The sequence below is a fragment of the Tauraco erythrolophus genome, chromosome 16 (assembly GCF_009769465.1).
Source record: "Tauraco erythrolophus isolate bTauEry1 chromosome 16, bTauEry1.pri, whole genome shotgun sequence".
NCBI classification, from domain to species: Eukaryota; Metazoa; Chordata; class Aves; order Musophagiformes; family Musophagidae; genus Tauraco; species Tauraco erythrolophus.
This window is the reverse complement of record NC_141480.1, coordinates 9,324,119-9,351,343: the sequence shown is the minus strand read 5'-3', so window position 1 is coordinate 9,351,343 and position 27,225 is coordinate 9,324,119. Positions and strand designations below refer to the sequence as shown.

General features: G+C 39.2%; 1 protein-coding gene across 17 annotated transcripts in view; it reads left to right on the top strand.

The window, feature by feature from the left end:
- The window catches only part of EBF1 (EBF transcription factor 1), a 279,869-nt gene that overhangs the window by 223,853 nt on the left and 28,791 nt on the right, over positions 1–27,225 (top strand). For all 17 annotated transcript variants that reach the window (XM_086621793.1, XM_086621785.1, XM_086621791.1 and 14 more), the window contains one exon: positions 25,771–25,859. In XM_086621793.1, the coding sequence (XP_086477919.1) occupies positions 25,771–25,859 (89 nt within the window). The remainder of the gene's footprint in view (positions 1–25,770; positions 25,860–27,225) is intronic.

The window sequence follows — 27,225 nt, the reverse complement described above, 5'->3', positions numbered from 1 at the left end:
ACATAGTTATCTGGCCTTCAAAGCCAATAAACCATTTTTTGCTTTTTAAGTTCCAGACTTACTCCATGATAAATTAACCCTCTGGGTTCACAAAATAAGCCTTGTAAATTCTTTTCTTTATCCCCACCCCAAAATCTTTAAATTTTCATGCCTTTGCTTCAAAACTCTCTTATTCCAGGCTGAAATTGTTAATCTTTTTTTATTCTCCTTTTAGCTCATGTCATTTGATAAGATATTATTCCCTCTTTTAAAAAAATGGCCAATAAAACAGAGAGCTGAGATGAATTTCTAAAGCACCTGAATTGTGCTCTGTTTCTACAGGGGGTTTCACTGTCTTGTTTCTTAATGTATGGGTATTCAGATTAGACAAACTCCACAGAAATGGACAGTTTATAGTAGCAGCAGTGGCTGTACTGCTTACCTTAATGCATTTTGATCCTGTGCGCTGGGAAGAGAGACACGGCACTATCTTTTTGCTGGTCCAGAAAGCAGACTCCTCAGCTACTTGTTGTCACTGAAATATTTCATAGGCAGTTAGCTGGGAATTCTGGCTGCCTTGTGGGCATACATGTACCTAACTCATCCTTCCCGTGCTTCTCATGGGGTGCAGCAGGTTTTTGTTTCTCCCTGGGACCGTGTGCAGGATTTACTGTGTGTTGTTGAAAAATGGCCAAGCTGTGGGCCAGACTGTGCGAGGTGCCCGTGCGCTCAGCACGCAGGCTCTAGCCAGCAGGTCGGGATGTGAATTTAGTGCACAGCCGCCTGAGGCACGCTCACGCACAGCACCACCTGCAAAATAGCCTCCTTAAGATGTGCTTACTCCTTTGAGGTGCTTGTTAGCGAGGCTTCGTTTTGCTTAGGCATTTTGTTACACAAGTGAAGGCTGGCTGGCTGGCTCTGCCCAGCAGTGTGGTGTGCAGCCATCGTTCCCTGGAGGCGAGACTTGGGCAGCCTCGCTTGTGTTGTGCGTGTTCTAGCATCCCTACGCAGCCAGTAATGCTTATCTAGCCTGGTCTAAGCTTGCTGACAGCAATGACTACAGAGTAGATGTGCCTCAATATAGCCCATGTCTACAGATTCCGGCTTTTTTGTTAATATGTAGATAAAAGGAAAATCTTGTACTTGCAGCCTTTCATCTCAGTGGATGCAAGAGCAATTTATGGCGTGGAGTGTGAAGTTCTTTGTACTTTTCTGCTGTCTTGCAAGAACTCACACAGGCTCTTCTGCTTAGTTATGAAGATATCAAGTGCATAAGTGATGTGGTCTGCTGAAGTGTCTGGATAGAGATGCTGGAAATTATTTAGTCCCAGTATGACTAGGCTCAATCCTGGCAGCTTCGCAGACTTGCCCAAAACACTTCAGAGTTGTCTCACGAAGCAGGTTGCAGGTTGCAATGTTGTCCATTATTACTTTATTTGAGTATTTCTGTATGTACCATATTGCAGTCTGCAGTGCAGACATGCCCTTGTAGGCTGGAGTGACACTGTGTTGCTTTCATTGCAGGGAAACACAGGCAACTCAGGAAGGGAATTGTAACCGTGGCATTTTTAAATGACCTGAGACATTTGGCAATAGTCCACATTTATTTCATGATAATGGCTGACCAATGTCTTAGAGAAAGTAGAATTTCCTTGAAGATTCAATCTGCACAAAAGTTTCAACAATCTCAACAAACTTCCCTAGGACCTTCTGGCAGATCTCTGTCATCACCCAGTTGCTGATGTTGCTAAGATAGAACATTGTGGTGTTAATATTACTGCATTTTTTTTTTAATTTCTCCAACTCCTCACCGCCCTCCCCCCCCCCCCAAAAAAAAAAAAGTAAAATATCAAGCCTAATAAAGAAATCAAGCCCAATTGTTTGAGGTCTGCATTTAACTATATAACCTTCACTTAAAGATGTTTTGCCATTGGATCTTGCTGTTGGTCTGTTGTGAGCTCTGCAGTTAATTACAGAAGTAATCATTATTAAAATAATCATTACTTGATAATGCCAAGTGTATGCAGATCTTTTATTCCACAAGGTAGGACAGAAGTTATTTAATATATTAGTGCACAAACGTGTTAGTGTGATGTAAATTAGACTGTGATTTTGCAGCATGTCAGCTATTCTGCATGAACTTCTTTTGTACCCATGCCGGACTTAGACTGCCAAGCACCACATAGTTCATGGCAGTTTATACCTTAGGGATGTAAGTGTGAACCATCTATTCAGTATCACAAAAAAGAGCCTGGATTTGGACAGTTACCCTCAAAGACCTACAGTCTTGCGCAGTTTGCCCTAAGGTATTTACATGGCTGTACCCACTGTTATTTCATCTTTCAGTGTCTTCTTTAATTTCCTTCCTCTCCCTTCCCTCTCAAATGTGATTTTTTTCATCTTTTTCCTGTTGGCATAAACTGTGGTTAACCTCTTGGCATGAAGAGTTGTGGACTTGAACTGCTCTTGCATAGCACCAGGTGTCAGCATTGGTGGTTAACAAGAGGAAACCCCATTCCCAGCAGACAAAGGGTTAATTTAAAAAAAAAAAAAAAAAAAAGCCAAAACACCAGAAAGAGAAACCCCACACAATCAACTAAGAATGGTATTTTTTAAGTCCCCATGGGACAGAAGATGCACATGGAAATTAAGATGTTGTAACAGTCATCTAGCAAAAATACATGTTTGTTAAAACAGAAAGTGGCGCAGATTTAAATCTGTGAAAATTACAGAGCAAAACCTGTGATGTCTATGAATAATTGTGAAACTTGCTGTCACCGTTTAGTACTGCAGTATCTTCCAGGATGGGCTTTTACCCCTTTTCAACACGATGAGGTCCTCTTTTACCTTATCTGCACAAGGGATAGAAATCTAGAGAGCCCTAGCGACCCTCCCTTTGGAGCTCTGGGACATGATACCCTCTTGACTGTCTCAGGCATCATCTAAGGAGTGTGTGAATCACATCAGGGAACTCTTCTCTCTGTCCTCTGTCTGCAGGTTGTCTCTAAACAAGTGCTCAAATATGTGCTTGGGTGACTGAAGCTGGGTGAGAAGCATTACACCCTCAGTGACCCCACATGCTAGGTGCTGTGTAGGAAAGTAACTATTGCCCCAAGTATTGCAATCCCATGGTAGTTTCTGAAATAAATGTGCTTATTGTCTCCTTTTTGATGTTTTTTTTTTTCTCCTAACATATCTAATTCCTAGCTTTCGGTGGTGTACTTTCCTTAGAAGACTACAACTCATCAAATAAAAATACATAGTTTGTATGCTCAGGCAGTTCTAGCAGCAAGCTTGTATTTGTAAAAATGAAAGGCAAGATTTTACTGCCAGAAATAACCATGAATTCATGTTGAAAGGTCTCTTCTGCAAGGGAAATATTTTTCCCAAATGTAGATCTCTGACTAGTTTCACCACTCCGAAAGAGTTCTCCCCGAAGTTCACACGCACGTTGCGCACAGCTACTAGAAATAGTCGTTACATTGTTGTTCCTAAAAATAGGTCTTCAAGTGGCCATCATACAGAAAAACAATAATATTTTCTTTACAGGTTTTTAATTTTGAGGTACTTTTGGTTCCCTTAAGTCTTACATCGAAATGTGCGTGTCATTTATTTAAAAGGAGGAGAGTGAAACGTGCCTCGCCTCTTTGCCTTAGACTGTATTTTCCCTGGGTGTTTTTGTCAGCTCGGGCTCTGTTATTGATAGAGCAGCTCTCAGGGCAGTGCACGGGTCTGGCAGGTCAGGGACAGGAACAAGAATCTGCACAAGGTGTGTTTTGTTCTGGAAGGAAGAATTTAGTTCAAATTTCCCAAAGACAAGGCCAGTCTGCACATTGTTTCTTCACCAAAACTGTTCATCCTTGCATTGCTTGCCAGTTCTGTTAAAAAGACGAATGAACCTTCTTTAAATTGGGGCCTAAGGGAAAGGATGGAAATGACCCCCTCCCCTCTCCAATTTCCCCCATTAGACTTTTTTTCACAGATGTTCATGCTGATTAGAGCTGGGAAATAAGGGTATTTCTGTGGACCATGAATATTCATTTGTTTTTTGGCAATGAATTTCCTTCAGTTTCCCCGTAGTGTTTCACTCCCTGTGAATGTTTGAACAAGTGAGTTAGCTGAGAAAGTCTGTTTTAAAGAAAAATTCGGAGCATACTATGGAAAGTTCACTGTGTACATCTTTGCCTGAACAAAAGGATGTAAAACTTACTGTTGGTCATTAAGAAACACGACTTGAAAACAGCAAACACTTACATGGATGAGGTGATGCCCTCTCTGAACGTATGCTGTAAATGGAGAATTTAAACCAAAAATTTGTAACAATCTTCTCTTTAATGATCTATCTATGAGGATAAGGTTAATCAGAAAAACTACTAGACAAATACTTTCAGCTAACAAGTTAATTGGAGAAAAATATGTCTTTGGACAGTTACTGAGAGGGAATCGTTTGTTATGAATTATTTGCCCCACTGTAGTACTGACGCCCAGATCCGAAGAAGCTGCTGGACTTGCTCTTTGAGGGATCTGTGATGCTATGCCTATTTAGACCAAATGGATATGAGCAGAAATCTATACACTTCATAGCACAAAATCCCAGAGATTTTTTTTTCTTTCCTTTTAATTTTTTTAAAGCATCCTAAAACATCGAATGGAGATTACAGTGCCTCCTACTGTTCGATCTTGTAATTCTGCAGGAAATGTGAGGATAGAAATGGTAGCCAATGTGTAGGCAACAGCCAGGGTCCTGCACTGCACTCTGTGAGCAGCGGGGCCAGGCAGACTTGCACGCAGAAATTTGGCAGAATTCTCTGACTTCAGTGGGAATCTGCATTATCCTTTTCAATTACAATGTTGCGGTCATTGGGATCACCCAAAATTGTCGCTATTTTCTGTGTGGCACCTTAATACTTACCCAGCGTGTTCTGTGGAATAATGTACACAATTTTACAATAACTATGTAATTAACTCACTTTGCTACTCCCCTCTCCAGGGAAACTCATGCTTCTATTAATGCTATTAGGAAGGTCCTATGCACAGAACAAAGAAAGTGGTGCAGCAGATGAGTTAACATGATTTGATTTGCAGATGCTTTAAACACTTAGCAGGAGACAGCTACGGAAGCTAATTAAATCACTCCAAGGTGCACAGGATTATCTGCTTTGTAAGAAACAATTTCAGTGAATTATGGTCGCCCTTTAGCTGAGGGGAAGTAAAAAGCATATTTGTTGTGAATTAAATTTCCCTCGCAAAGTGCCCATCAGACCTCTCTTTCCCCATACTTTTAAACTAGTCTTCTTTTCTAGCTAATATTTTCTAGGAATGTGAATTTTGATTTTGTAAGGGTGGCGCTGCTTCCAACTTTCTTAAGTAAAAATTTTCCTATTTAGCTATTGATTAGTATCTGCCTTTAAGCAGTGTCTTGAGTAAAAAATCGTGTTGGTACATTCACTACCTCTCAGATACTGCATCTTATTTAGTGTACCGGAATTCCCAGTTTAAAGTAATCACAAAATTTATGGAGAAACGGATAAAAAAGGTTGTAAAATATCGATTTGGGGAAAATAATAACACAACTCATCTATAATAAGAAGAAAAATGAAGCAATAATTCAGGTGTATTGAACGGCTTGCTGCTGGAAGTATTGATCTGGTGCTTTAGTGTGCAACATCGCACCTAACATTGCAATGGAAGAACAGCGCGGCATTCCCCTGCTCATTATTTCACAGACACTATTGCCTTGTTACACAGGTCCCAGAGAGCCTGGACTGCCAGCAGGGAACGAGAGGAACCCCTAAAATAACCACAAACCTGTAATATCTTAATGTCACGGCATCCTGCTGCAACAACATGCAGTTGTTGTACACCCGTGCTCCTCTTCTGCCGATTCTGTAGTTTGGCTTGCTGGAGATTTTTGCTCTTGCTCTCTTTGCTCTATCACATGTATTGCCTACGTTCTGTAGAAATGGTACCTCTGTGCTGTGTCTTTTGATAGCATGTAATCAGAAATGGTGTAATTGAGGAAACATGCTCTCCTTAAATATTGACTTTCAGGATCCGCGTATAAAAATACCGAATCGTATTGCAGCATTTCCTTACTGTGGCAATAAGCAAACATTGAAAAAAGGACAGCAAAGGTCAGTGGAATTTTAAAATGAGCGCCCCGACATTTCCACAGCATTAAACTCCATCATGCAACATTGCATTTCTGTTTGTCTGCTGGCACCTGCAAAAGTATCACAGTTGATTGTTTGGCATAAATAATTTAGCAGCAAGAATTTTATAATGAGCACAGATAAGATTTACCTGTGTAAAAAAAAAAAAAAATTAAGAAGTTAGAAATTGTGTGAGGTAAAAAATAGTGAACTCCTGTAAAAGGGCAATGTTTTAGCACTTGTGAAGATGAACGTGCATCCTGCTCTGTGAGAAAGCTGCTTTACACGTGCCTACAAACTTGCTGCATCCCCATGATCATTATCTAGAAATATGTGCCAGGCCAGATGAGCAAGTTCTGAACAGATCAGGGCTCCTGCAAATTTCAGCCAACATTGATCTGCAGGATTTGCACTGGATCCTCAGCGTTGTTGGGCTTGCAAGGTCTGTCCTTTTTCCCCCTTTAATCCATGCAGTGGGGGAGGAGAATGAAACAGATGCTTCTGATCAAGGAATGGGGGGAAGGGAGGAAAAATGAAAGGAGGAAAATAATCTATGGCCAATGCAGAGGCCAAAGAAAATTGCTTTCTGTCAACTGCAAGGCCCTGCAGTAAGACTCCTGAACCGTGGATACTGAAGCAAGCACAGGTTGCAATGGTCACAGCATCTCACCATGCGCTGCTTTCCCAGGCACAAGTTCTCCCTCCATCAGTGTGTGTTTTCCCTGGACAAGGAGGGCTGAGGAGTGTGCTGTAGACATTTAAGTCCTGGGACGTTTAAGATTCCTTTCGTTTGCATACTTGCAGGTCTGTGCTGGCTCAGGAAGCACAAAACGTGCAATTGTTTTTGTAACCTAAATAACATTTTTAGTTTAGAAACCCTGGGGGAAAAATCTTTTGTCAAGCTGGCAGGGTGAGATGGCATGATGATAAATGACTGAGGTGTGTGTTCTGACTCTGCGGGGACACGTGGGGTGAAGAAAACCCTCTTTTCTTGCACTCTTTGCATCTACAGTCAGGAAGGGACAATTGCAATCTGAAGGCGTACTCTTGCCTCTGGAAAGAGGTAGGACCATGCCTTTCTATTCACTGGAAGAATTCTTTTCTTGTGGGTCCAGGTGTTTGTGGTGTAGCATCTTTTTAAGGCACTGGCAATGCTTGTGGGTTTTTTCTGCCTTTGGTGATTACAGTCATAGGACAGACAAAAAATGTGTGTTATGGCTAACGCAGGAAACGACTATGGCATAGGGTGTCAATAGAGCAGTTAAGCAGTTTCATGGTTCACACGTGTGTTTTTAGAAAACAGTTTGAGACTTACACTGTTATTGGCCAATGAAAGTTTTCTTACAAAAAAATTTTCCCAGAGATTGGTGTAATAAAGTCTAAGGCTGCATGAAATTCATCAGAGGTATTTTCTCAAAGTTGTGCCGTAATTCCCTGATAACTTTTATCACTCTAGATTTCACAAATTTGGTAATTTGAGGTTTTGTGGAAGTTTAGTTTTTGTTTGTTGTTTTTTTTTTTTCCCCCCAAAATACTACATATAGTGCCAGAATTTTTTTTCAGGGAAATAGATTTTTTCACATATGCTCTCATAATGAAAATTTCTTTTGCACTAAAATTTATTTTAAATGTGTCTCTTTTGTTTATTTACTACTTCTTTTCAGTAGCTCTGCACACTTCTAAACCTTTTAAAGAAAACTAGTAAAGTCTCCATATTTACATACATTACTAGTTAATTTTCATTATTATTTTCATTAAAACCAGGGTGAATCTATTGGCATCCTTTAAGTTTCAAGAACATCCTCACTTAGAAGCAGCTAAATAACTTGGTGAAAGTCAAAGAAATTCTTTAGGTTACTTAAGTGCTCTATTAAATTAGAAATCTAATTGTCAATCGTTGCAAAGTTTCATGGGATTATTCTAAGGATTACGATACCTTCAGTCTTTACAGTAAGTCTTGACTGCCTGACTGCAAGCATTTAGTGGATTTTCCATCTTGTATTTTGATCGCCACGTTCCTATTTCATAGCCATGCTGACCAATAGGCTTGGATGGACTTGGGTCGTCTCCCCATATGTCCTGAGCTAAGCCCACTCACTTCTCTGCTGGCAGCACTGACAGGATCCTCTCTTAACGTTTGCTTTATGCTGCTCTTACCTACTCCAGGCCATCTTCCATCTCCTCTAAAACCTCTGTTGGACCATTGTTGATGAAGGAAAGCTGAGTAGCCTTTAATATGATTTAAGATTCTAATATGTGTATTGTAATTATAGGTATGGGTACAGTAAGTAAAGCCATACACTGATTTGAGTCCCACATACCTCTTGGGCAAAATAAATATTGTCTCTGTCTTCTGTTGGCTTTCATTTCTGCTCTAGTTTTGTTAGTTCCATGTAAGTATTTATCCAAGCCCTTTTAGTATGGTCTGAATAGGGCTGCTTTGCACAGCACTTTGACAATTGCTGGTACCTTCTGCGAGAGCAAGATGGTTATGTACACAGCACTTGCTTATTAGATTTTCTGTAACGTGTATGCAGCTAGATTTCTTTTAAGCTCTATTCTGGTAAAACAGAGGGGAAAAAGACTAGAGCAATTGTATTACCTTGTTAAACTGCTCAGAGCTTATTTAGATAAAGAATTACTTAGTGGTTTTCTTAGTACATTGTACAGTTGCTTTTTTTCCGCAGTCATCTTTTTTGCATTTTCTACTTTGCTATTCTGATGATGCTGAAAGACAAAGAAACAAACTCCTCTCCGTAATTCACTCCAAAGAATGTACCATCTTTTTCTATTTTCTTGTTAAAACCAAATTGTGTGCAATTTGTAGGAAATTGAAACCACATTTTTCACTTAACTTTCCAAAATTAAAATTTATGAGGAAAAAGAAGCAATAAAGCAGTTACAATCTGGTCATCTATAATTATCTCTGTGGTTGGAGTAGTTCCACATTTAAAGAAAGTGACACCAAAAGTTTATCAAACTTGTGTCACTATCAAAAATTTCACTTCTCTTTTGTTATTTCAGACCACAAGAACTGCTGAAACCAGTATTATGCACTTGGAAATTATCTCGGTAAAAAGGAATTGAGTGATCTATAAAAACAAAGCTTTTCTTCTAACCGAGAAACACAGAACAGTATTTATCTTCCTTTCTCATTCATTTTAGAATATCAGTGTTAAAGTAAGTTTAACAAATTGTGCTTTTTAAGCTGATTTAATGGAATTCGTTACGAAAAAGCTTAATTTTCCTCTAGATCTATTTCTATGTATGTGTTTCACATTATTCTTTTTCTTTTGCTGTTGTGTTTCCCCTCTACTGTGTTGCTTGCTCTCTGAGAACAATGGAAATGACAGTCCAGCATGAGAAATCTTGACTGCTCCAGCTCTAGAGTGTTAGTGGCACTTGTTCTAGTTTTCTCATTTTGCCTTTTTTGTCTCTGAATTAAAATCAGCCAAATGATGGATGCCCATTACAATCAATTGTTTCAGACAAGCCACCAAAAGTATTGTAGGATTCATTTACATTTAATCAAATTACACTTTATTTGCAATTCAGGGAAATGAGAACTCTGCAGTAAATCAAATATTTCCTCTCCAAGGGCCCCATTCAGCAGAAAATATCCACAGTCTTCCAAGCTGGTGCCTCAATGTATGTAGCAGATCTTCCAGCGGGAGGAGAGCTTGTGCCAACAAACCGTCTATTGCAGTGTCTTTTCAACGTTTTTCTGGGTTGTGGATACCTAAATATTTTCCAGTACAAATGCAGACCCTTGAATGATGAATTGTGCGGTGACTTTAAGCCTGCTGACAATAGACTTGCATCTCTCTTGGTTCCCTTTCATGGACCACCAAGAAGTGGTTGCAGGACTTCTGGAGTCCTGGAGGTTTGTACACTACAGGTTGAAAAATGCTCATCTTTCCTTTGTAGATCCTTTTATTTTAATGGGAAATCAATGATAGTCACTAAATGTCTTTTTTTTCTTCTATCTCCAAAAGATTACATAATGGCTGGGAATAAGTTAAGAATGCAAATACATTAAAAAACTTCAGATGGAATAAATTCTACTTGAAGGTAATAGTAAAGTATTGGGCAGATACTAATTTTTATTCATTAGTGCCTTAAGGAGAAGTTAGAAAACTTTATTTGCTTTGGAATGGGAAGTAATCTTTGACTCACAGCTCCTTTCCTATGGAGTTTACTACTGAAAAATTGTGCCCAACAGGTGATTCTTTTACCCTGCCCATCACAGCACAGAGTAATGAATTTTGAATCTTGTCCCTTGTGATTGTTCACATATTTAGTCAGTTAAAACTTGAATGATAGCAGGATCTCGGTAGCACCTGGTGCTGCTAGTGACCACCTACCAGATACTGCAAACTGCAGATCCACAGTACTGGTGAGAAGTAGCTTGTCATGCAATCAGAAAACCTTTTTTTTAGTCTCAGGCTTTGTGTGTGATTTTGACTCTGTTATTTGCAGTCAGAGTTTTAATTATATTTAGAGCCCTGAAAGTTCATTTAGGTGCCTGCCGGGATTTTTAAACAGGCATAGGTACCTAAATTGTATGGCTTTGTGGCTGTTTGTTCTCCAGCTCTAAAATCAGGACTACTACAAATCACAGGGAATGTATGATGCCAAATAACATGGAAAGAGCTCTGATACTAAGGCAAACACCACTGCATAGGTAGCCAACAAAGAGTTACTTCACTCTTCCTGTTGAAAATATGTCTTCATTGCTGGGGAAATACCCTTAAACTTAGGGCCCTACAGTCATAATCTGATTGAAATACAGAGCTTTTAATGCTTAAAAAAATTCTGACCAAATCATGTAATGTGTTCTTTAATCCAGTGGGATTGAAGAGCCTAACCAATAATAAATAATGATTTGCATGCTTAGCAGTTAAATGTAATAAAATCAACCCTGAGTGCTTTTTCAGGAGTGCTTGAAACTGAATTCTGCCATCTGATACTTACACGAGGCTTCGGTGAGTCGGTGTCCATCATGCACGATTAGCTGAAGTAAGATGAATGCTGCCTGTAGAGTAATATGGTATTTCACAGTATAACAAGCTTTAAAACAGAGTTGGATTAGTCCCATCTCTCCCTTTTCAATCATTTAAGTTCTAAGTATATGAATGTTGAAAAAAAAGTATTTTCTCTAGTTTTGTTCTATGTGCCCAGAAGATCAAGTATTTAGTTTACTTTTATATGTGTTTCAGTACATGTTTTGTTTTATACTTATGATAAACTATTGTAACAGTAGTTTTTGAAGGGCACTCTGTCTGTCGTGCTGCTGGTGTGGGCAGATTGCAGAAGGAAAGGGAATGAAGGGGAATGACAGGTCTGGGTTGTCTTGAGTAGAGCAGGAGAATCCTGTGGGAATGTTTTGCCTCTCTTCTTTTGCTCATTCACTTTTGTTTCGTGCAACAAGCAAAGTTGGGAAGAAAAAAAGTGTCGTTACATTTCCCTTTGATATTTGGAGAAAGCAAAGTTTGCAAGTCTAAGATTTAAACATCATTGCTGTGTCTATCCCAGCCTTGGGTGTGATGAGCTAGGACGGATCTGCTCCAGCAGTAATCTGCCACTTGCTACAGGCCAGAGGAAGGTCTGTCTCCTTTCTGAGCCTCTGTACGCACAAATATACAGCATATGCAGAGGTATCTGCCAGGAGATGCAGAGAACACATTTTCAGCCACACAACCGCTTATACACACACACAATACATACACGTAACATTTTTATGTGCTTTCATTTAAGAGAAGATTGTTAGGTCTCTGTTAAGTAAAGATGAAAAAGTAGTGCATTTTTTGAGACAATCAATTATGCAAGCACGTTTGTGTTTAATATGACACAGTACCTTGTCAGTGTCCATTTTTTACTCAACGAGCTACAACTTAGATTTATTTTTTACTACTGAATATGTATCATCCAGTCACACAGGATGTGAAAATCAATGCTAACAAAGTGAGTAAACTCCACTGTTGGGAATCTCCTTTCTTGAGAGATATCTAAGATGTGGTCCGTACCTCCCTGGCTGCCCCGTGCTCCGCAAGTGCAGGCACTGCCAGCCCAGCAATGTACAAGGGCTAACAGGAACCAGTAAGGTCTTTTCAGTGCAAAACCAAAGCGATTTTCTCTGAAGCCCAAGACATTGAACGTTTTTGCAAATTATTCCTTGCGTGGAGCCAGTTTCTGACAGCCTTTGTGCCTGGTTTGCACAGTAGCTAAATGCATTACGGGCCAAAAGATAAGTAGCTCCTCTTTTAAGCATGCAATGCTGAGAGATGGTGCAGGAAGCGGCTCCTTCCCATCCTTGTCCTTGTGTCCTCCATGGTGAGCTGAGATGTCCTTACAACAAGCAGTTAGATACCAAGATGATGGGCTTGGCATGCACAGGGGTTGTGAGGGAGGAAAAAAACCTCCACTCTTGAGTTACATACACACAGCACAGGAGAGCGGCAAGCAGAGATGCCCCAGGCCAGTTGTGATGGAGCTGGTTTGGAGCAGGAGCAGCAGCATCAGAGCATTGCTCTGCACAGACTAATTAACTCTGGCAGCCAGGTGCTTAATGCTTTGCTCACTCAGGGCCTTCGTGGGTTTGTCTGTTTAAGCGCATTCTTGCATATTGCTGATGGACCCAGAAGTACTTTTATATATATTGCTTACTGCCTGGAAAGCTACAAATCAGTTACTGATAAGTATGCCTCTTCCAACAAGATGAATGTTAAAGTTCTCCTTTTAGACTGGCAATTTGCAAATTGCTAAATTAGATTTTAACATTTGAATAGTCTTTTTACATGACACACCCGCAGCATCTTTGATTTTATCACCTGATGATACTGTTTGTGTCGGTATTGAACTTTGAGGCATATTAATATAGTACACATATATTTTGGTGGCAATTTTTTATAATGACAGCAGTTCTTATGAAATCCACTAGAAACAAATTTGTACAGAATAATGTAATCTATTCTAGTGGAGTTTGTTTTTTGTTTTGAATTGGATGGAAGGAAGGTGTTTGTTTTATGAGCAATACCATTCTGCCCTGAAGGTATTTTATTGATAAGTTCAGAGCTGGGATCCGAATTTTCCTATAGACTGCCAATGATACCTAGAAAATTAGGAAATAAACAGGCACAAATGCTTGATTATTAACCTGTGTGATCATTTCTGGTTTTCCATGGTAACTTTATCTACTCTACTTTCTGATCATCTTGCAGTCTTTAATCTGTTTATTCTACCTCTGCCTTGAATTAGGGAAATTATAGTACTGGTTTAGGAAAAATTAATCCAATAACTATTTTTAAAATCCTATTAAAAGGAAAATGGGTAATTTTGGTGAGCCCTATTTGAGTGCAAGAAAGTTTCAGCTATCTCAGAACAGCATTAGTCAGTTGGAAACAAATGTAGATCAGTGCAGGGATGTGGTTTCTGCCTCAGAGTGCCACTGACCAGCAGAGATGTTTTGGTGTGCATCCCAAACTCAGCAGTGACCACCAAAGAGCCGAAGGTCGGTTCACTCTCCCTGTAAATGAAACATTGGAGGCGTTTCACAACAGGACACTGAGTTTCAGTCTGGTTCCTCGCTTCTCTCCTTTTACAGTTTCTTTTTGAAGCATCGGCTTTAGAGGCAAATGGCTGCACCTGGGATATTTTAATTTCCATACTCATCTTCAATAGTCGGGATGCTAAATTGTGATGGTGGGAGAGAGGCAAGATGTGAAGGGATAATATAGGCAATTATTTTTACTTCCTCTTCTCTTATGCCTGTGAGTCTCCAGATTAGTGATCTCTCTGTAGGCATGTTTGGAGGCTACTTAACTCGTATTTGGGGGCAGAGCTGCAGTTTTTGTTGATTTCTCAGTAATTGACTTGCAAGGTGATCTAGCGCCGACAATTTAGCAAAGGCCTGTTTGGCCCCAGACACTCATTTTGTCATGAGCATAAGCCCTTGACGGTGCTTGCTCATTGCCTCCAGCACCTCCCCTCCTTTGCTGAATCTCAGATCCCCCCTAAACGCAGTGGTGGGAGGAGACTTGCCAGCAGAGCTGCTGTGCAAATGGGGCACTAATGGTTTGCGAATCTGAAGATGGTTAACTGATCTGTGCATTCAATTAAGATGAGTTTCTCAGTTAACAGGCACCCTGGGAAGAAATGAGTTACTTTCATTTCTGGGATTATGAGCACTTAATGAAGAAGACATATCAGAATTCTGCCTGTGTTGCATGAGATAACCCTAAAATGCAGCACGGATTTTCAACTTACTCGTCTAGCAAAAAAACTTGCCAGGTGAGAGGGAGAAATCGATGCTTGTGTGAGTTCCCTTGCAGACAGGCTCTCAGGGCTGAATGCAAAGCGGCATTGCATGAAAAGATGGATTTTACTTTATACTTTTCTTGAGTTCCATCACTTTGCTTGTGACTTGCCTATTTAAAATTATAATTCAAATGTAATTTAAATAATACTTGCCATATTTTTCCTGTGAGACTCGAAATGTGAGCAGAACATTCGAGAAAGATGGATGTATCTGACTAGAGGTGGAGGCTTGGCTATCTGATGTGTATATGCAAAATATAAATTAAGCTCCAGCCAGTAAAGTTTCCAGCCAGTATCAGTATACTTTCAGAAAAATTGACAGAATGGTTCTACTTTATACTGGTTAGGGATCTTGGACAAAGTGAATTTAAAATGAGTTTATGCTGGGCCTAGATGACTTATAAGCACGTTCAGGAAAAGCAAGGACAACTTAAATATTTCACATCAGTTTTGCACTGACATTGCTGACAAATGGGAGGATGTTTGTCAGGATGATACTTTGGTTTTGGGACTTACCTTTGTATTGCAACTTCCATAAGGAATAGGTGGTATCACTGTGTCTCATTAACTGTTTTAGCTAAGCTGAGCCAGCAGCTGACTGTGTTTTAGTGACCAGTCACCTAGAGAAGCACAGCCACTTTCTCCAAAAGTGCTCAGGGGCTGGAGTTTCTTTCCCCCACCTTATGTTTGCAGAGATTGAGAGACTATATATAATCATAAGCAAAAGTGATGAATATGAAATGATATCTGAGAGAGAAGAGGCAGGAAGGACTGCTTTCACCTGTGGACATCACCTGTTTGCGGTAGTTTTGCCCCATAAGAGTGCTCACACAAATGAGCAAGCAGGGCATGACATGTTCAGAACAACACCACAGGGCTGAACCTGCTGCTGCCGGAGCACTTAGCCTGAGTTGAAGGAATCCCTCTATTAGACAAGCTGTTCTCACTTGCAGTCCAAGTTACTCATGAAGGGGCTGGGCTGGCTTTTCAGCAGTGGTGCAAAAATACCTGTAAATGAGAGGGGAGGTCTGGGAACTCTTTGGGGTCCATGAAAAACAGGGTCCCTCTCCTGAGAAAGGCTGCTGAAAGAGGGGAGCAGACTTGGAAGCACTGACAAAGATGAGTCTCTTCCAAAGTCTGAAGGGGTGAGGTGAATGGGAAGGCCACTTTTTGACTTTGTTTTTGCAAGACTGCTGCCAGGCAAAAAACCAAGGTGGATTTGGTAGGCTTAGGTGCTGCACTGAGTACAAGACATGAGACCTCATGCATGCTCCATTTACGGACCTCATGCATACACACGAAGCATGGGAAGGAGGTGCTGAGAGGAGGCTGCAGCTGGAGTGAACCAGTCACCCCTCCATGGCTGCAGATTGGCAGCTGAGACCCTCAGTAGGAAATGGGTGTTGGTCCGCTTAGACAGAGGAGGAAAATTAAGTCAGGTTTTCTGTTTACTTGGTAAGATCTTTTCTTGAGTATGATCAGTGCAGTAAAGAATAACTTGGAAGTTTTCTTTGTCTCTTCTGGTACGAATAAATAAAGATATTTTGCTTCCAGTACTGTATTGATCAGGGTCATTGCAGTCACTTCAGAGGGAGGGGAAAAATAAATTAGAATCATTGTTAGGAGTCTACTGTACCTTGGCCACTGGTAGATGGGTCATGCCATATTACTCCTTGCTTGTTTACTGACCTCCTCAGCAACTCACCTTGATTAATTAATTATTTTCAGTTAAATTACTTTTACATATGGATAATTTTCTTTCTACCACCACCCAGTACCCCATTTGATTAAATTAAATCAAGCATGTAGTCGATCACCTTTCTACCAGAAAAAAAAAAAAGGAAAAAAAGAAAAAAAAAGGAATGCCGTCCAGGAAAGCAGCTGAGGAGACATTCAGTTTGGTCCTGAGGTATGGCTAGTCGGTGCATATAAGGCAAAAGCAATACTGCGTCTTTAAACAGCCTTGAATAAGGTTTCTTTAACTATTGAGCCTAACTCTGAGATCTCCCCTGCTGTGAGCCATAAGTTGCTTGTAGGCTTGTTCCAGAGAGTAATAAGTATTGTTGTTTAGCAATTGTGTTGTTGAAATTCAGCTCCACTATGTCTGACAGTATTTATCTAAAATACTTTCCCTGGTGCATGCTCAAGTTCCAGTAAACCGTGTCTTATTGTGCGACCTTTTCATTTTCCAGTGAAAAGGGATCAGCTCGTCAGATAAAAGCTACAAGCTGGAGTACAGGAAAAATGCGTGCTCAGAAAATCCGAGCATGATTGAAAACAAGATGTGTTAAATCAATGCAGTTTATCGCCTGCCTATTCCTGGCAATTGCTGTTCTAAGCTCATTCTGAGCACACACTAGATGATAAAAGTATAGTGTCACAGTGCTCACTGGGGTGTGAGGGCAGGGAAACATGTTTATCAGACAGGCTGGCATGATTTTTTTTTTTTTTTTACCCTTGATAACAGTTATTGTCAAAATTTTTGCAAAAAAACCCAACCCTGAACAATTATAGAAGCAGATGATATAACTGCTGCTAAAATCAGAGACTACTGAGAGCTCTCAAATTGTACATTTCTATTTAAATGTTACAAACTAGCAAACAACAAATCCAACTGGTTTAATTTTAAACAATTTGCTGCATCACCGAGGCTATAGCCAAAATGGTCCTTTTGCTTTCAAGTGAGTAGCCTTATCGCAATTTCATGTAGATAAATCAAAGCCTGTCTTTAGAAATAAAGACGTTTGGAAACAATTGTTTTCTCAAGGGATTTAAGCTTAGTTATGGAGAGGGATTAAAGACCTAAATTAAACCTCACAGGAGGTCAGTCCCATCCAAGAACATCACACCTATAATGTTCGTTACAGCTAGGCACAATTCATCTCATTTTTATGATTCAGCTCTACTTGCATTTCTCTGTGAATCTCATTTGCAGAGATTTGGGATGTGATAGCTGGTGTTTTTCCAGTTTTCTCTCTTGAAGATTCTTTTTGCTTTGACCATAGTGCACTTATGCATCAGAAGTCTACGATTTTGAGAAACAGCCAAATTTAGACTAAGATGCTTTCTGATAGGAATGGCTTTGGCATTCAGGCAGGACAATGAGTTTTTCATTTATGCATCCCCTGGTAATAATTTTTTGTTTTAATAATTGGAAAAGAAGTTGAGAAATAGCAGGGTTAAAAGTGAATGAGAGAGAGGGTTTATTCAAAAGAAAATATCTATTTTTCTTTATTTTGTTACAACAATGGTTTTCAATGCTGTCCCACTGAAAAAAAAAACCCAAAGGAGTTTGTAAAGGGTGACAAAAAGAAACAACTTCCTATACGTTATACAAAATTATCTCTATGAAAATTTTAAAGGTCTCTGCACCTGCATTGTAGAATTTGAGGAGTCCATGCGAAGGAAAAAGGTTGAAAATATGCATAGTAAAAAATGAAAGAAAAGGTTACATGAAGTGACATTTTAGCATTTCTTGCACTCTGTATGGCACATCTCTGCATCTGTTTCTGAGCCAACACTTCAAAAATAAATGCAGTGTCTTTAGTTTTTAAATGTTTTTAAGTAGACCTAAATATAGATCTTACAGCTAACCTTAGGCACCCATTATTTTAAATCTTGGCTTGTATGCATTTTTGTGCTTGTGTGTATGTGTACACATGTATTTATTTATTTAAATGAAGGGGTAATCCACTGAGAGCTAGCCATTTTCAGTAAATTTTTTGCTGCATGCTCATGTGCATTACCAAAACGTGTCTGACAAATAGGAAAATATTCACATGTAAATGCTGTTCTTTCCCTTTTTATAATGACTGCCAAAGATGCATCAATTAACCTAGATGACTAGATGAAGTAACCAACATGCATTAATTTCCTTCTGGCCCTCTGTATACACATCCTCAGTGAATTCTACCAGCCTGTTCCAAAATTGGTATGTTTAAATTCCAGTGCCTGAAACTGGACTCTGTTTCAGACTCCCTTAAGGCCAAATCTTCCCCATTAGACAAGAGGTCAGCGCAGTCAGAGGAAGAAGAAACTGCAAAGCTCACAAATTGTTTGTCTTTTATTTTCAAGCCAGATTGCAGGTTGCTGAGAGTGAACATTCAGAGTTAATGTATTTTGAGAAACCAACACACGATTCTTGCTAGAAAGACCTAGTAATTTCATTCCTTAACTTTCATAAAAAAATTTGGGCTCAAGACATGCATTCCTTGCATCTTCAGCACCCCCACTGGCTGCAGAGACTGGGCTAGGTGGGAAGGGAATAACTCCTCTGGTTCTTAGTTGCTGGAGAAAAATTGTTATCAGGAAGAAAATATCACGCTGTCGATCATGTTTGTAATAACACTGATGAACACAGTGGAGCTGCCTCAAACGCTGGCCTATTGCATCTTTAGCTCAAGTAAAGAGCAGTCACTAGGGAAACTCAAGAGACCTAGGTGTTAGATTTATCATTTGACTCAGCTCTGCATTTTTCTTATTGCTTGGCACATGCACGTGGCGTCTGGGCATTACACAGCAGCAAAACATAGGAATTACATTTCGGATATCTCTATCTCTTTCTATTTCTAATTTAAAAAATGACATCATGTCACAGTCTGATTTTAAAAATGGAAATTCAATGTACAAGAGTATGTTTAAGCGAGGGAGTACTGAGACCAGAAAAGCAAGGAAATTCTGAGTTGGCACTGGAAGGGCCTTTCTAGCGCAAACCTTTGTGCAGGCTCTGGCTGCCCCACCCGCTTCCGTTTTCCATCGCTTGTGGGAATAAACACTCCAGGGAAAGTCAGGGGAAGGGAAACTTTATAAAAAGCAAGCCAAGTTCACAACAACAACAACAACAAATAGCTCAAATGCTTGCATGTTTTCATTTAACGGTCTTTAATTAGTAAAGGAATAGGCTTTGCAGGGAGATTTGCAAAACAGACTTTTTTTCATTTGATGATGGGGTTTTGAAGTGGGTTTTTTTGCTGTCTTTGTAGAGCAGACATAAAGAGGCCACTATGCATAAGAGTTGTTGGGTAGGGTTTGCTTACAGCATGCCATGTCAAGATGTTGCTTTGTAGTATCCTCCGTTGTTAGTACTGCTGTACTGCATGGCCTTAGCAAGGCGTTTTGGCACCTGGAGTTTGATATTAATATGGTCTGCCCTGTCCTCTCCCATCTCCCAGAGTCAAGGTTTTGCTTTGTAAAAGTCAGGGGCTTCTAACAGAAATCACCCAGAGCTTGGAGACAGAAGCTACAGGCTGTTAGCAAAGGCAAATACCCTGGATCACCTCCGTGGCAGCATCTTGCCACCACGAGAGGCAGGTTCTTCTGCTTTTCATCTCCTCATAGAGTTTGTGCATGGTAAGAGGAGGGAGCTGGAAGTCTCAGTCTTTCATGTGACAGCTTTCAGTTTTTGCCACTTGCACCCCATACTGCTTTTTCTCAGCAGTATGGAAATAGAGATGGAAGTACAGATTAAAAATGGAGAGATCTAATTTTTGAGGTTGGCATCTGAGTTGATGGAGGAAGAGCCCAAATGTCCAGGAGAAAAGATTTCCTTAGCTATAAAATGCCCTGAAGATGCTAAGATTGTAAGGCTCCTGTTGAAGAGCCTTCCTTGCTGCTCTTGATTTTATCTAAAACATTCATTCTCTGTGCCTTCAAATGTTCTGACCTGGTTTAATCTGGACACAGAGAGACATGTTAAATGTGTTCCTGGCCTGGCCTTCATTGCTGTGGCAGCATGTTTGCATGGATTTGTTCATACTCTTTTGTGGCTGTGAGGTGTTGAGATGGGTGACTTTGTGTGTCTTGGCCACAGAGTCGACTTCTGTTTATGTTTTAGGGAAGTTTCTCTCATCAGACAGGAAAAAAGTCCAAACAACTACATTGTAGACCCCAAAGCCCCGTCTGTTTGACATTGTAGTTCAGGACTTGTCACTAGGTGTATAATTTTGTTGTAGACCCAAATTTAAAAAAAAATGAATTCGTGAAGAGACAAAGGTAGAAATCTTCTTCCATTCCACTGTTGTAGCCACAACCTCCTGAACATAATCTGAAGCCATTGTAGCTCTGTGCTTCTGCAGGTCATTCTTACTTTCTTCAAACTCTACCCTGTAATGCCTCTGCCTTCCAGGAAAACCAGCAAATCTCCGGTACACCACAGGAGTGAGCACCGTGGGACATTTAATTCTCATGTGCAGGCCTTTCCCTAGGTGTTTCACTTGAAACATCAAGACCCGATTTCTCATCTGGGATAGGGACGGTCTGACCCATGGACCTGAGGGCAATTTCTTTGCAGCTTTCAGCCTTTTTTTGTTCTTGTAATTTGAGCCCTTAGAGTCCCTTCCCTCTCCTTGCAGCCTTTTCCACTGGAAAAGCATATGGGAAGTTCATAGGTCTAAGCGCTGCTTTCTCATTGGTTTTGAGTGAAACAGAATGAAAAAGAAACAAGGAAAAATAAAAGGAATAAATGAAACCATGAATGCATGGGAAACAAATTAGCTGGATATGTTTTACGTTCTGAAATATTTCCATAATGCTTCTATGTAGTGTGTGTTTATTTTTCTTTGAATAATAATGTTAGAATGTGTCTAATTCAATTACTCTCTGCATTTGCTGAATGAGTTTTCCTTGGTGAAGAGTTCTCCTACACTACCCCAAGCTACGAGTTCCATATGACATTTGAACAGGTCCTTTTAATTGCTGATATTAAGTGTCGATCATTCCGCTGTAAGTTGGCAGCGTGGCCAGAGAAACAAATTCCTCTCTCCGATACTTCAGACAGTCATTCAATTAACGACCAAAGCTTTATTGACACAGTAGGAATTCATTATGTGAAATATTAAAAAAAGCCCTCCACTGACTAGTTAAAAAAAAAAAAAAAAAAAAAGAAAAGGAGACTTTTAAAGGTGGTGAATTATCTACATGTAGTTATTAAAATTATTTGTGCAGAATTTGAAATTATAGTTATGGTGGAAACATTTTTCTCAGGGGCATAAGCAACATTTCTGTTGAAAAATAAGTTGGACTTTGAAAAGATGAAAATAATGTACACATCCTTATTTCCATAGCCATTGTGCATTTTCTTGATTAAAAGCCTTAGATTTTATGAGTTACGGCTTTAGACTTGCTGCATAGAGCTTCATGGCTTATTCTGTTAGAGTCTAATTTGAAAGAAAGTTCTTCCTCAAGGGTTTAAGAAGTAATTCATAAAATGGTAAGAATAATAAATATTGTGCCTTAACTCATACACTAGGATAGATAGACAGATTTTGTACACCTGGGTGTAATTTTAGTTAATTCACACAAGAGACAGGCTGAAAGTTTATTGTTTGGAAGGAGAAAAATGGCTTAAATCTTGTATTTGCAAAAATGATTATATTAGCTTAAATGAAAATGCTACTCTATTAATGGCTTCAATAAGCTTTGCATTTGGAAAAGTATTTTAATAAAAAGTTACCTGAAGTTTACTGCAACTTAAAATATGTAAGTGAGGGAAAAGTACTTACTTTGATTTATATGTCTTTTGGAGGTGTAATTATTGGCTTTTTACTCACCTATGTAAAACAATGTACTTTTGTAAATGGATTTCTGGCCACTTTACTCCTTTTTTTTTTCACATAAAAAGTAAGCACTGTCAATCAAAGAATTTTAAGGTTTATTTCCTCTTTAGAAATGATTGATAGCCTTTTAGATTTACGAGTTGACAAGTTAAAGGGTTCTATTGGTATAATTATGTACTAAATTCACAGTCTTTCAATTTAAATGTCCTTTTAAAACCACAAGATTATCATACCTGTATTTTGAAAAGTGGGCCAGTCAGTTTGGGTTGGTATACAAATTGCTTCCATTAGCCTTGGGACCTATTTGAATTTAATACAGTTTCTTAAAGTTAGTAGTACTTTCAATAGTACTTTTAAAATTTAGGGTAATGGGAATGCATTTTAAGTACAGTATGTATTAGCTTGTTTTTAATGGATGGATGTCAGGAACACAAATAGAGAGTTTGTATTCCTTATTGATTCTTTTCTTCCAAGCATGGGGATAAAAAAAAAAAGATTCTTCAAATTAGAGCACTGGGAAACGTATTATTGTGAATGGACTTCAAAGGCAGAGACCAGGCTCACATGTGCTGGGGACGGGCGAAACCTTGCATGAAGCTGGTCTCTAACCTTGTACCTTAGCTGCCACGAAGAGTGGCCTGAGCATCGGCTTTTCTGCAATGTCTGGAGATCAGAACATCACCTTTCTTTGGAGTTTTTCCAGCTACTGACACAGGAACTGGTGTGACCTAAACGCTGAAGGTGGAGTTAAATATTTAAACAGGGCTCCTTCTTTGAGATGTGACTAATTGCATTTGACTTGGATTATAAATGAGCTGTGGAATAGAGGGCTGATATCGTCCAATCTGTGGTTAGATGTTCAGGCAACTAGAGATTTCTTTTTGTCATTTTATCTAAGATTGAAAGGGTTGAACGGTTATAGACTAATGAGTGATATTTGACAACTGCAGTTTAGGACCCAATCCTGCAAATTGCTGTGTGCAGCCTCTGCTCCCCGCTAAAGTAAAGCTGAAGCTATTTGAGGCAGAAAGTTTTCAGTATCTCTCAGAGGATGCTTGATGCCTTGTGAGATTGGACCATAAAATTAACATTTTTTTTTGGTCATTTAGTTCAGAAAATACTCACAGGAAATACTCTGTGGATTTCAAATGTGTTGGATGTGCAGGAAGATTTGAGAAAATGACTGCTGTCTCTGGGGGGGATTTCAGAACTGGCCTCCATTTATTATATTGCAGAATTTAGTAACTACTTTCCCAAAGGATGTAAAGGGAAAATGGCCATAAACTAGACTGAATTAGACAAGAAACATATTTGACAGAACCACACTAAAATCTAACATATTTGCAAAAGAAATGTAAATTAGAACTGTAGGGGTTTTTTTTAATCTTTTAAGGGAACAGCTATTTTTCATGATAAATATAAATATCAGTAAATTAATTTATTGTAAAATTTGAAGAAGGTCTAAACTAAACAAGTCCATGATAAGAAGCCATGGAAGGAAATTCAAAGGTAACGAAACCAGGAGTTTGCAAACCTAAGGACTGTGATATTTTCTGTTCACACAACAGAGTGGACAGCGTGTGGCCAGGATGTGAAAGGAAACACATGGAAAAAAGGTCCAATCATCCAAAACCCAAAAAAGGGCACAAGCAGGGGAAAAGCCTTATTCTCATCCCTTCGATACAATCATATGAATATAAATAAAAGATCAAATTCAGATATTCATGATAAAGAGAACTGCATGAAAAAAAAATGAGGAGACTAGAGGAATGCCATGATCTCTGGGGCAATAAAAAACTTCTGACAGTAGCCCAGAAAGTAAAATCCTGAAAGCTTTCTAGTCTGGTATTACCATAATACTGTAACAGTAATTTCAGGATATGCTCGGAATATTCCATTTTGATATTAGAGAAATGTTGAGATTCTGCAGGACCGGGTGCCCCTTCAGCCAGTCCCCATCAGCCACACGTTTCTGTTTCACTGCTGTTGGGTAGATGTGGATTCCCCTACACCACCTTCCTTCTGCCTCGATTTGCATCAGTGTCGCTGGGCCTACTGACGAAGTTGGGATGTACTGAAAGTCCAGGAGGACATAAAAATCTGACCCTTTGGTTGCCAGTAGGACCATCTGCTGTAGAAATATGGTTTGAAAATAATAATTTAAAAGAAACAGTTTCTTTAAAAACTAGACTGTTATGTGGGATTGTTTATGGAACACCAATTAATTAAAAACAAGCCAGAGATTAGATATTACTTTCATGATAATAATGTGATCTGGCTAAAAATCTTTAACATTAGGAGTATGAAGAAGTATTCTCTTCACTTAGAAGGTGGAGGTATGGACAAATTGTGCCATGTTGATCAGACTGATGGAGTTGTGTAACTTGCTGTGGGACAGGCATCATTGAGCCACTTGAGTGCACACACAAGTGAGACTGGGAGATACAGTTTGATGTTAAATCTCTTTGCAAGAATCAGATGGCATCATTCTAGCCACATAATAAAGTTCATAATAAAACTATCATAAAGGTGCAATATCTATTCATAATTCAGTAGGCAGACCTTGTTCAAGAAATAATTTTTTTTTGCTATTAGTAAGTTAAGACAAAATAAGAAAAACTTTGCAGTGACTCAAAAATGGAAAAAAAAAAATTTCCTTCCCACAAAAAAAAAAAAGGCTGAAAATATAAAAATCCATATTGGAATTTTTTTTTTTTCATTTAACTCAAAAAAATTGCAAACAAATCGCCATGGAAAATTCCATCATCTCAATTGCATGGGAGAATCAAGATGCGTTGTTGTTTAGAGATGCTTGAAAATGCTTGACTGTTGTTCCAGTTCAGCAAAGCACTTAGGATATTCTAAGCACATGTTGAAGTCTCACTAACGTCTGAGTTTTAAAGTGATCATATGACTGGAAATATAGCTAGAAGGTCATTCAATGCAGTCCCCTGTAATTATAGGCAATCATATAAAAAACATAATATGCTCAAATTTGCTTTGCTGAAAGCAAATGGGTTTAAGTATGTGCTTACAGATAAGCATGTGCTTAAAGGCTTGCCACAATCAGAGCTTCGATTAATACAGGCAGACCAGCAATTTCATGAAGAATAAAGTGGTCCACTTCCACCATTTCTTCCCCCTGTTTTATTGGACAAGGACTGGGAAAGATGAACTAAAACCATAGATAATTTTTTTTTTTTAATTTATTAAATCTTTTAGATCAGTTTAGTGCTGATTGGAGCCTGAGCCGCACTGCTGAAGTCAATGTCAATGAGTGAAAAATAAAGCCTCTACCAAGATGAATGCCTGTATTTCACAACAAAATTGTGTGTGATCATTGCACAGGGAGCATGTTAAATGTATAATAGAATCTGAAACAGGAGAGACTCCCTAATAGTTACTTCTTTTGTCTTCTAATCACAAAGGACCTTCCTCATAATATGAAAGCAGGTAAAAAACCCAACATGAAACATGGGGTGCAAATAATTGATCAAATTAATTTCATCACAGCTTTCAGAGATAAAAAGTGCTTCCTATTTGGAAGGTGTATGCAACATCTCCTCATTTCTCAGCAACCTTGTTTTAGGAACTCCAGTGGGAAAGTTTATATTGCTGTTTGAATCAAAGCCTCAGAACCAACCTTGAACAGTGTTTGAACCAAGGCTTCATAAGCAGTGCTGATTTCGGTAAAAGGGGATTTTGCTGTGATCCTTCCTTGGACTTGCTACGCGTTTGTCACATCACGATGTTGTTTGTTGTTGTTTCAGCTCTGAATGAACCCACCATTGACTATGGTTTCCAAAGGTTACAGAAGGTTATCCCCCGGCACCCTGGTGACCCTGAACGCTTGCCAAAGGTCAGCACAAAGTTTATTGTTTTATTAAATATGGCAAAGCTGGTTACTGCATGTTTTTGTCTGAAAGTGCAAGAGTCTGTGAACATAAGGGTCCTGATTTGGTACTCAGATAAGCTGAAACATATGAGATACAACCATTGAAGCCCCATCAGCAACTTTCATTGTAGGCTTTTGAGACTTCTGTGACTTTCTGAGTCACAGCTAACTCGAACAGCTCTTGCCTTTCTTAAAAGCAAGTCATGTTTTTGTTTGGTATTTTTGAACCTGAGCAGCTTATTTGTAGAAGAATGATGCTTCTTGATTTTGGTATCATGGTAGTACTTGCCATTATAATTTTGAGAACTTTGCTATTGATAAAATCAAGTTATTTGGATCTTCAGGGAATGTGTGTCCACTGCTGCTGCACCATGTATTTGTTTAAGATAATAATTATTATATATTGCTTTATTTCAGGATTGCTGAAATAATTAGAGCAATGCGTAGTGAAGTGATTTGATGTTAATTCTCATTGAAAGTAGTGGGAATTTTTTTGTTGATATCTGTCAAGTAAAAGCTGAGGAAGAAACGGAATAGTTCACATGGGCTTCTAGCACTTTCTGTCTTGTACTGTGAAAGCACTGTCTGGGTCTGTACTCACATCTGTTCTTGCTACTTTGCCATACTGTACTTTCTCTGGTGAGAATTTGCAGTGAGTTTTGTGATATACTGGAGAAAGAGGTGGAATTTTTGAAAAAGCGTTCCTCTTTGCCACAGGAACACTGAGCACAAGCGGGCATGAGCTGCAGTCACTGTATGTGACCAGCTGCCACCATGTGTTGTATCTGGTCTAGCATTATGGTCATTAGTGAGTTAGGCAGTCAAATAGGCTAAGTGGGTGTATTTGAAGAACACCACCTTTGATTTATGGAAAGGAATATGGGAATTTGCAAATCTGAGCCATAGCCCAAATTGGGCTTTGATGCCTCAGGCCAGATCCCTCAAATAATGCATGTCCAGTAAAGGCTTTGTGACTGGGTAAATCTTGTGACCTGTCTTCTGTAGCTTCCTGAGCTATAAGTACGCTTTCATCAGGGATTGTTGTGGACTTTGATAAGTTAAATTTCTAAAGTGTTTCAAAGGAGAGAAGAATTCATGAACACTGTAACTTATTTTATTTCTTGACAGAAATGGAACTCAGTATATGATTTTTTTTACAGGCTTAAGTCTTTTATCTTTATTTAGGAAGACTGTAGACTGTGGTTTCGGGGTCAATGATGTGTTGTCCTTCCCTCTTACCACCAGAGAAACATGCTGTCCTGGAGAGTTACATTTTACATTGGCTCTGTTCACCCTCTACAAGCTGTCCCTTTCTCTGACTTTTGGGCAG